Source organism: Xenopus tropicalis, chromosome 9, assembly GCF_000004195.4.
Source record: "Xenopus tropicalis strain Nigerian chromosome 9, UCB_Xtro_10.0, whole genome shotgun sequence".
Lineage (NCBI taxonomy): Eukaryota > Metazoa > Chordata > Amphibia > Anura > Pipidae > Xenopus > Xenopus tropicalis.
Genome location: NC_030685.2, coordinates 64724703 through 64735869, shown reverse-complemented (window position 1 = coordinate 64735869; position 11167 = coordinate 64724703). Strand labels below are relative to the sequence as shown.

At 36.7% G+C, this 11167-nt stretch overlaps 1 protein-coding gene and 1 long non-coding RNA gene across 2 annotated transcripts; both read right to left on the bottom strand.

The window, feature by feature from the left end:
- Positions 1–567: 567 nt before the first annotated feature.
- LOC116407724 lies at positions 568–2592 on the bottom strand. Its single transcript, XR_004220524.1, has 3 exons — positions 2478–2592; positions 1602–1703; positions 568–1256 (listed from the first exon to the last, which is right to left on the bottom strand). It is a non-coding gene; the product is annotated as an uncharacterized LOC116407724 (long non-coding RNA).
- A 113-nt stretch (positions 2593–2705) lies between these two features.
- Positions 2706–6483, bottom strand: LOC116407825 (protein kinase C delta type-like). Its single transcript, XM_031893868.1, has 8 exons — positions 6435–6483; positions 5915–6021; positions 5391–5555; positions 4924–5015; positions 4743–4805; positions 4120–4261; positions 3341–3532; positions 2706–2891 (listed from the first exon to the last, which is right to left on the bottom strand). The coding sequence occupies exons 1-8, from the start codon at positions 6481–6483 to the stop codon at positions 2706–2708; spliced, it is 996 nt and encodes a 331-aa protein (XP_031749728.1).
- Between the last annotated feature and the right edge of the window lie 4684 nt (positions 6484–11167).

The following is an 11167-nucleotide window of genomic DNA, read 5'->3' as shown; positions in this document are numbered from 1 at the left end:
TCATAGAAACATTAGACTTTTTTGTGGACATTTTGATAATAAATTTGTCTTCACTTACTAGCCTGAGAGGGTCCTTGTGAAAGCCTAACCCTGTTTTTATATATTTTGCCTTGCGGAAGGTTTGGCGTATCAGCACCAACACTGGGCGCATTATATTGTGAGCCTTATACAACTTCTATTTTTGTGCTTGGTTACTTTAAACAAACATATTAAATACCTTATAATACCTATCTAATGTTAGGAAAATAAATTAAAACATATTATTATGTTTTTTATTGAATTGTTGCAATTAAATGCAACCCTTAAATAATATAATATGCATTTACCATTTGAATGTCACTATTTATGTTTCTGGTTGGTAAAGTTAATAAGCTTCCTACTATTATCAAGGGCTTGTTTTGCTGGTATAAATACTATTTTAGCATCCTTAACATATTGGCAACAGAGTAGTTCTAATATTGTTCGATGTAGGTTGAGGTGTCAACAGAGGGGAACCATAATGGCCTGTGACTGGCCAAAGATTAGGCAGTCACAGGCCACCAACTATGCCCGCCCCCAACCCTCCCCTCTGATAACAGCACTAACCTGGTTTTTAAAGTTAATTAGCTTATTATAATAAACCTATTATTATCAGGGGCTTTTTTTGCTTTTATAAAAAACTATTTTATCATCCTTAAGCTGTTATTAATAAGGTTATTCTAATAGTGTTGGTGTAGATTGAGGTGACAACAGAGGGTACCGTGGTGGCTTGTGACTGTCTAAAGATTGAAGATAAACTAGTCACAGGCCACCAGCTAGGCCCACCCCCAACCCTCCTCTCTGTTGACAGCACAGGCTATAAAAAACTGGGGAAGGAAAAGAGAGGAAAGGGAAAGAAAGGTAAAACAGTAACTGGTTAGCATTAACACGGGAAGGAGGGAAAGTTTTTTTTTTTTGTTTTTTTTTTTTCAAACTTAGAACAAAAACAACAAATAACCACCAGTAAGTACTTAGATGACAATATTCCAGATGATATATGTCTGGGCATAGGATCTTGTAGACATTGTACTTTTCCTGCATCTGTGCCATTGTGGTGGAAGTATATTTGTGGCATCAGATTTATGATGGAATTTAGCTCTGTGGCTACTAACAATATATAAATCTTAATTAAGAAAGTATGTCAAAGGCATATAAGTACTTTCTCTGGTGGTGATACTTACCTATCCCACAGTGCTACAAACCTGCACTTATTAGGTCAGTTGGTATTGAGAACCTTACTGTGAAAGAGAAAGGAGGCAAGGTGTTTTAGGTTTGATAAGGTAGAGCAGAACACGTATATAAAGTTATTGCCTGCAATGAGCTGACGGGTTGGTCAGGGTGGCCAGAATTAGGTTCATTTCCACTTATTAATTCTTTTGCCAGGGAGTATAGAATTTATGGCTCTGGCACACAAGTAATAGTCTGCTAGTATTGTCGATTCAAAGTTTGACTCATGGTGTTTGACTAATCTTGGCTGGCAACCAAAGTAGGAAGGCGAAGTAACAAGTTATAAAAGTCAGTGATAGAAAATGGCAATAAACAGCATGTGCTTGTGTTGGTTGTTTAAGGAATGATACACTTACCTCATATCAAAGGATGGAGAAGTGGAGGAGTAAGCCAGGTGTTAGCGGATAGTATGGTGGAATGGCTGCACAGCTTTTGGATGACCATTGATGGGAATCAATCTGTAAAAAATATTCTGGTAAAGAATTGCTGCTAATACAGAGTTTTAGGGGTACATTTATGATTGCTCAAGTCTTCCGCCAAACTTTTTGTTATTTAAGAAAGCCTGCTTGGGGAATAAAGGTATTATTTCCTTGATTTAAGGAATTCACACAGGTTTCCTTAATAATTGCTCAAGCTGAAAGGTCCCTTTGTGCTATGAAAATGTACATAGGCAAGTTTGTCACAAGGTTTTTGCCGGTAACTGCCTTTGGTATATAAATACTATATATTAATAAGAAATTAAGAATGAAGAATGCAAGGCATAAAGAATGATTCACTTCCAGAATTCCTTTTACCCACTCATAGTACAATAAGTGAGGGACTTCCTCTGTTGCAGAGCCTCACTAAAGGTCAGAAAGAACACCCCAATTGTGTTAGATCTTTGGTAAAATTAAAAATTTCAAAAACTTGGTCTGTAACCCGGGGTTGGGAGGCTGGGTCATTTGTATGAAAGTGTGCCAGAAAATAAGGGTTTGGGCATTCTATAAATTTTTGCTTGTGCTCTTCCACTTTCTACCATTATTGACCACCCAGTGCCACCCTCCCTCCTCTCCTGTGTTGCTACCACCAAACACCAGAAAATTTACAAACAGCACAGACTACTCATCAGAAAATGCAGGGGCACAGTCAATAGAGCGCAAAAGAACTGTGTTTAGCACAGGGATATTTTCTGAAATAATTTTTTAAAATTTCTAAACTCAATTATTCATTCTAGAAATAATATGTTAGCCTACCTCAAACCTCTACCTTGCTGGTGGGACAAAGATGAATTATTTGTCCTTCCAAGTTGGATCTGTGTAGGTGATGTCCTTGATCATGCAAGTCCCACTGATGTTGTTTACTGGGAAGGGGATGTTGCTGAGACCATCAGTTGGTTTCTATAAGAAAGAATGAAACAACACCAATAATTATTCACTTCAGCTAAGGTGATAGGAAACATACATACTAATACCACCATGGTACTATGTTAGTTCTGGGGGAATGCTCAGTGCCATTGCTAGATTCAGTTTTGCACTTACAATTCTTGGTTTTAGAGGGGGTTCCAGTCTTAGTTTTTTAACATTCCTCCAATTAACCGAAGATAAAAAAGGGTGGTCCTGGACATTGGCGCACACTCCAAGGCGTTGTTTGACGTCCTTCTTCAAAAGCTAAAACAAAAAATAAATAATAATTGTTTTTAAAAATTGCAGTTATTTTGCTTTATACCATTTAGTAAAATATTTACACAAGAAAAAAACAAAAACATTTATAGCTAAAGGCTTTGTGGCTTTTTTTTGTCTAGTTTTTTCAAGGCCTCTTTGTCCAGATTAATACCTGACAAATGGGGCAACCCTACACATAGCTGTGCAATCATAATAGACTATTTAACATATAAACTGTAGGTAATCAGGATATTTGAAGCCCAAATAAAGCCATAAGGGAAATGGACATTTGGATACTGAGGACACGGGACTCCCTATGATTTAAGCAACAGGATTACTGTAATGGCAGCAGCCATGTGTGGACTAGGATTCAAAATATGTCCTTGCATTTATTTAAGTACACTGAGGCCCAAGCAGCCCCAGTTCAGTTAGAATCTCAATGCCTTTTTACCAACCTGTTTTATGAAGTCGCACAATTCTGGCCTAACCCGTTCAGGATAATATGGCTCCCTGTTCATGATGGTCTCTAGTTGTTTTTTAGAGGTTCCATCTGGCGAAAAGGGCAGCTTGCCGGTGGCCATTTCATAAACAACGACACCGAATGACCACCAGTCTGCCGATGCGTTGTATGCAGTGTTCGCCAAAACCTTAAAAGGAAAGATAATTTATCAAATAGCAAAAACATTCTTCAATAATTCTTTATATTATTCCTGCCTCATCTGTAACTGCTCAAATAACAGATTTCTAAAATTACCACCCAGTTTAAGCAAACAATATTAATGCTTTAATAAAACAGGTATAAAATTGTAGATTGGGAATGCCTGGGCCTTAAGCAAACTATACGAGCACTTTGGGTCAGATTTAATAGAGGCTGAGTTGTTATTGTCTACTCACTACAGAAAAAAAAAAAAAATATATATATATATATATATGTATATATATATATAAATATATATTTTTTTTTAAGTAAGCAGTTTTGGGTGTTTAGTGTATAGATTGAGCTGCAGAGAGGTGGATGAGTGAGCAGTTTGGGTGGCAAGGCAGGGGGCTGAGCCAAGTATTATTTGCCTTTGGTACCGATACTATTTATCAAATCAACAAACCAAATGCCAATATAGTAAAATGCATACTGTAGCTATGGGAATAATAAGAACATAAATGAAGAGGAGTAATTATATTCTAATAAAACACAGTGCCATGATATACCAGTATCCCTGTAAACAAAGTTTCATACCTCAGGGGCCATATATCCTGATGCTCCACTAATACCATTGTAGGCCTTTGAGCCTTTGAACTCATGGACACAGGCTAGGCCAAAATCGGCGATCTTCACGTGGCCCTCTTTATTCAGCAAGATGTTTTCTGGTTCAAGGTCCCTATAAGCCATATATTAGTTAATATTCCGTTACCTTAACTATAATAAGTCAGAGAAAGTGACTGGGAATGATAGGAGAAATCACAGGGGAACAGGGGTTCTACCCACAAATCTGGGCCTGGTCATTCTGCACTCTTAGTATCTAACTACTTTTATTGCTTTGAATTTAGGGATATTAAATATTTTGGTGTGGCTATTGCTCCCCCAGATAAGGCACAAGGTTCAGGGTTAGGGCAGTGGCACACATGGAGATTAGTTGCCCACGATAAATCTTTGTTACTGCGGGCGACTAATCTCCTTGACATGCCATCCCACCGGCAAGAATGTAAAGCGCCGGTGGGATGGCAAATGCATTGCTTTGTTTTCCCAAAGTCACCCGAAGTTGTCTCTCAAGGAAACTTCAGATGACTTTGGGAAAAGTCCCAGGGATGGGAAATAGGCCCAGAAACAGATAAAAAAAAAGAGAGAGGAAATGTTCTTACCGATGAACAACCCCATACTCTTGCAGGAACTGTAATCCAACTACTATTTCTGCTGAATAAAACCTTTAAAAGGAAATGAAATAAAAATTATAAGACACTTATGCTGTTTCTTTTGGTAAATTAGGGGGAACCTGGAGCTCCCACCACCTCCAAAGGTTGTCTCAAGGAACTTGTTACTTACCGCACTTCATGGCTTCTGAAGTATCCCTTTTGCTTGATAAGCTGGTGCAGCGTTCCGCCTCTGGCATACTCCATCACATATAATACGAGTGACTTGTTATAAAACAAAAGGTAAAGTATAGAATTAGGTCAGAACAGAGGAACAGAATTTATAAAATTTGTTTTATAATTACCACAAAAATATAACTGCAGGTTAGGCAAAACCAGTAGCATAACTTGCATCTATGGGTCCCCTGCAATAGAAATTTGCATCCCCCCTGTGTTTGCTCTTGCTCTATTGCTGCCCACTCCCCCCCATCCTCTCTACATGTGCTCTGTGCCAACAAAACTGGCAGGAAAGAAAATATAAAATGTATAGTGTCCATCTACTCAGTAACTGTGAATATAATATGTGAAATACTTTTATTAGCAATGTAAGCATTCTTGGGAAGAGGAAAATAAGCCCTCAGTAAACTCACTGCCCTGTACCTCAGTTTGGAAGGTTGCATATGCCCGTATAAGAAACGGACACAGCCTTCCTAACCGCAGTATCGCAGCCTCCGTCTTGATTTCTTTGTGGCTCATCTCCTTTTCCTTCTCTATAATCTTCAAGGCAACGTGTTGCTTCTTGATGGCATAAGAAGCCAGCATCACCTACAAAAGAAGCAAGAAGGAAATCATTATTACTTGGTCCCTTGTAAGGACATGAGTGAATCTGATATTACTGATGTCTTAAATGGGACAGTTCTTAGAAATGGTGCCTGATAGTATAAATCTTTTCAAAAGTGTATTGATGGAAACAATAAAGGGAAGTAGAGACTGAAATATTCTGTATCCCCCACTTTATCCCATTATTATCGGGGGCATATTTATCAAAGGGTGAAATTAGAGCTCCCTACAGAAAAATTAACTCACTTTCTATCTATTCAATGAATAGGCGGGTTTTTCTGTAGTAAACTCTAATTTGACACTGTGGGAGTTAGCTCTGACTGCGCTGGCTCCTGATTACTCACCTTGCCAAAAGAGCCTTCACCCAGCTTTTTCACCAACTGATAATTATTGATATCGAGGGCCGGCGGTGTTATGGCCTCCACTCGATACCTCTTCTTATCTCTTCTTTCTAGGGAAATTAAAAAATATTTAATTTAAAATTCATTCCATACATATACATTATGGGGTATATTTATCATGCTGTGTAAAAAGTGGAGTAAAACACCATAAATATACCATTTCCCTGAAAACTGGAAGATGCATCACTCTAGGGCCAACACATACTTGAAAAAATCCCACTATAAAGTCCATATTGTGTTGCCAAAAGCTCACAAGGGAGGGGTTCTGAATTTGTGCATTAATGATACTGCAATGTATATTTGTTTACATTAGGGCTGCCCCTCTCCTGCCCGGGACACCTCCAACCGGTATTAAAATGCACCAGTGCAGTTACCAATAGTTATTACCAATTAGTTTTGATCATGTTTGTACCCATCCTGTGCCAGAGTGATAGATAATTAGTAATAGGTTTGCTGTCCTTACCAGTTGAGGTCTTCTCTGGACTTCTGCTTCTTTTTCTCTTCTTATCCATGTTGATATTTATCAAATTGTCTTCTTAGTCTCTTCTTCTTCAATAAAAATCTGTATTCCTGCAAAAAAAAGTCGCTCTGACTCCAAAATCTCCAAATTATTCGCAAAGTCACCAAGGAAAGGCTCCTGGATCTCCTGCTCCTAACTGGCAAAAAGTCAGTTAAATACTGGTCATTGGTACGATCCAGAGAGCTTGGCTGAGAGTTTCCAACTGTCACAATCAGACACTAACAATGGGGAACTAATAGTGATACATGTGGCTAGGATATTAATATAATGCAAACCTTTCCTGGTACTTCTAGAGCAGGATTAAACTGCAGCATACAGTGGGCATTGTCCTGCTGGCATTAAGCAGCAGGGACACTGGTGCTAGAGCCTAGGAAGCCTGCTATGTTAGGGATACTCCTAGGGGAGCAAAATAGGAATATAAATAATTACATACAGGGATGGAAATAACAGTTGATCTTTTAAAAGGAAAATAATATGCAACATATAAACCTATATTGCTGAAAGAGTATACTACTGACTAAAACAGACTAGTATCAGTATCAGTATCAAAAAAAGCAATACAAATTATATATCATTTTATATACCACTAATTGTATTGCTGTTAGAGTCATACATTAGGGTGTGTGTTATATGTGTAAACATTTAATACGTTAACTGAAATGCAAAATATTCTTACAGAAAGCAATTATATGTAAAATAAATAACACCTAGGCTGTTCTGCATAGACTACAAATCCCATGATGTCCAAGTTCTGGTACATTGACCTGAACCCTGAAATAAAATATGGATGAAACAGGTCCAAGGTGCCTCCACATATGATTACAATCCATGGGAATCAATACTACATCTACTATTAATAGTACAATACTACTACAGAGTAGTATATTATAGCATTCCCTTATGTTCCACTATAATGTTCAGCATATAAGAGGGAAACAATTTTCTTTTTCTAATCAGTAGGAAGTCACTGTGATAAATAATGTGGACAAGATTTAGGAATATAAAAATAATAACATCTCCTATAAGCTGCACATACCAAGACATGCAATGTCATTCATTGTAGGCTCTATCAAGGAAGGGAATCTATTACAAATATACAATATCTGTAAGTGTTACAGCATAGTCTTTGAAATAGAAACATGCTGTATTTCAGTATTAGTGTTTCTTTAAAAGGTCCATGAGATTTACAAGGAACTGTGCTGCCCTATCTGATAAACAAGCAATTTTAGCCTTAGGCTAAATGATGCACTTTGAGGCTTTGATTTACTGTGCCGCAGATGATGTATTTCTTGTTCTAACCTAGACTCTGCTGTGATTAGTCATTTATAAGCAGAAGTTGGGTCTTAGATCTTTAAGTAAGCAGGAGGAAAAAGATGTTTGATCAGCTTTACTGGAGTGCAAGACAAAAAAAAGGCTAAAACTAAGAATTAATGATTTTATTCGGCTGCTAGGAAAACACTGACTTACGTCTTACATTTCTTATGGTGCTGATTTGTATAATATGTTAATTATAAAATCAAAATAGTAAACAGCTTTTTGTACTTGTGAAGAGTATTACAAGTGAACAGGCTGAATTGTATTTTTTTATTTATCCTGGTGACTTGTGAAATTTACTGTAACAAAATATATACTGGGCAATTTGCAAGGCTTATTTCTGGGACCTATGCAATTTTGTAACTTGCTGTTAGACGATTGCATGAAAATCTCTTTAGGGTTCAAAAATCCTCCAGAAGCATGACTTGTTTGTAGAGACATATTGAAATTATACATTGGTAAAGGACTTCATTGTACCCTCTACTCTTCTTGGCCAACAGATCAGTTTCAGGATAAAATTCAGGGGTGAATTTGAAAGCAGCAATAAACCCATTGGATATTATCTTTGATGGCTTATCTGCTGGAAATTCCAATGCTTTCCTCCTGCCAAAATAATTTATTAGCTAATGTATGTATATCTTTATTTATAAAGTGCTACTTATGTATGCAGCGCTGTACAGTAGAATACATTAATACAAACAGGGGGGTTAATAAGATAATAATAGATAAATACAAAGTACAACAATAAATACAGATAGATACAAGATAAATACAGCTGCAATAAGTTAAGAGTCGAGGACACAAGAGGAAGGAGGTCCCTGCCCCGTAGAGCTTACAATCTATATGAGCTAATCTATATTAGCTAATGCAATAATTAGCATGGCTCACTGCAAAGATTCTCAGTAAAGTATAGAGAGAGATTGTGCAACAATTGCCATCTATGTAATGAAGAACCTACAATGCAACCCCTACAAATCTGCATATAAATTATGTGCTACTTATGTACTTTGACTTATTGAGCAAGCATGGACTTACTTGTGCCAGTAGGTTTGAGTGTGGGTAGGTAAGAGTTTGGCTTAATACAAATGCTTTCCTTATTTGACTCATGGTCCTGTAGGATAGTGGTGGAAGAAAAATACACCCAAAAATTTACTAGAAAAATAGACCCAACATGTGCCATAAAAATTACCTATTTGCTATCCTAATGAAAGTTATTATCGCATATGAATAATAGAAAGTACAACATCATACACATATAGTGAATCAAAATACTGGAAAAAGCTGAAAAGTCCTCCTAAGATACACGTGGAGCTCCTCATAGGGACCAGAAAGTTCATGAATAATACAAAATTTACTGTAATCATCACAGTTCAAAACTGCTCAGTATAGGAAGGAAGGTTTATACCCCCCTAGTTATAGTACAGCTGGACAAAGCTAGGGAATATGCCCCATAGCCCTCCATTTTGTAGAAACCTACACGGGCCTATGCTTGTATTTTCCATCCACAAAGGACCTGGACTAGCTTAGTCCCTCAGTCAGTGCCACATCATACTCTCCCACACCATTTAGCTTGGATATTTACAGCAAAACCACATTGTATGGAGAGGGTTACCTTTTTTAGCTTCAGTCAGCAGAGTATGCTTAATGTCATTTATTGGTGTTAATGCCCTATTTTTTTTACCATAAGACAATTGTGGTCTTATTCCACAATAACGTCAACAGCCAGAATGAAGAGACTTTGATGAACGTGATATGTGAATGTAGTTTTAAAACTGATATCATCTTGATAATGTCACCAACATCCCCATTAAGTCAACAGAGAATTGATGGTTGGTCAGACATGTCAAAAAATTTCAAGGAAATCCCACATCTGTGTGTGCAGGCTACTGTTATTGGCACTTTCAGCAAGGCTCTGGCATTTTGAAGCTCCATTTTGAGAACTAATCTGAATGTGACAAGTGCCACAAGCCTGTAGGAAACCTTTTCAACAAACACAAGGCAAGTAATACCATAACACATAGAAACTTGCCATTGTCAAATATGCCAGTGCTTACACAAAAAGCCTGTTTTAAATTTGTTAGAATTGGTGATTGTTTGTCAGTTCTAAAGATATATTTCTAGGTTATTGTGTCCCTTGAAAAAATAAAAAGCTATGTTTATTCTGCCTTTTTACACCATCAATACCCACCTGATATTATTTTATCATGATGGACGTTGCTCTTACCAGCCCCTGAAATTGAAAAGAGGTTTTAGAGAAGCGTTTTTATTCACACCTTTAACCTAATGAATATTGTTTACCATTTATTTCCACATTTATCTTTCTAAAAACTGGACAAGGGGCATATTAAATGACAAATAATCAATATTGTTTATATTATATAGATTACATGGCAGTTACGTTGTACATCTCTCACATGTTATATGCATATAAATTGGCATTTTCTTTGTTGAACTTATTTTATTCATGTAATGAATTGTGCTAAATAATTTTACAACCTTTTATAGATGGCAATCAAAAGCCGGTCTATTCTTTCAAGATAGGCTATTAAACAAATGTCATGCCCCTCTTATGCTTAGTTGACCCTTCACAACAATGTTCCCTCTATAAAAATAAAAGCAAGGACATATTTTATGTTAGAGGGCTCTTTATTGACTGAATACCTTAAAGGGAAAGTAACAATAAGATGTAAATAGCTTCAACATAAAAGAACACAGAGAAGCCTTTTAGTTTTTATAAATTAGGTCTCTAAACTAATGCACAAAACAAGAATCTTTTACAAAAAAAAAAATACCAGCATTGTGTTGTTTAGCGACAACAAATTCCATACTGATGAAGTCCCTGGACTCTGGCTATATGTACAATAAGCCTGGGTTTGATTGTCAGCTCTTTTTGACATTGGCCAGTCATTACATTTAGTACCAAAACTGGATAAACTATGATTTAAGGAGTAAAATGTGTATAAAATGTTTTATACTCTGTAACTGAGGGTAGGGTCACCTTCTGGGGTTTATGGGATCATTTACTCTCATTTTTGTTATATTTGTATTGTTTTGTTAACTTTTGTTCCTATACAGACATACAATCCATTATCCGGAATGCATGAGAGCTTAGGTTTTCTGAAGTAATTTTGCCTTAATGTGGAACATCATGCCTTTATGCTATTAAATTAAAGATTAATTATTTAGTATTTAAGGTTAAAAAGGCAAATCAGTCAAAAATGCTGAATGATTTGTATAATAAGGACTTTATGGGAAAAGGTATTGCCATATATCAGAACTTTCTGGATAAAAGGGGGGGTGTAATGTACCCTCTACTGTAATTTCTAGGGCTTTTAAAAGGCACTGAGGAGTTCTGTGACCAT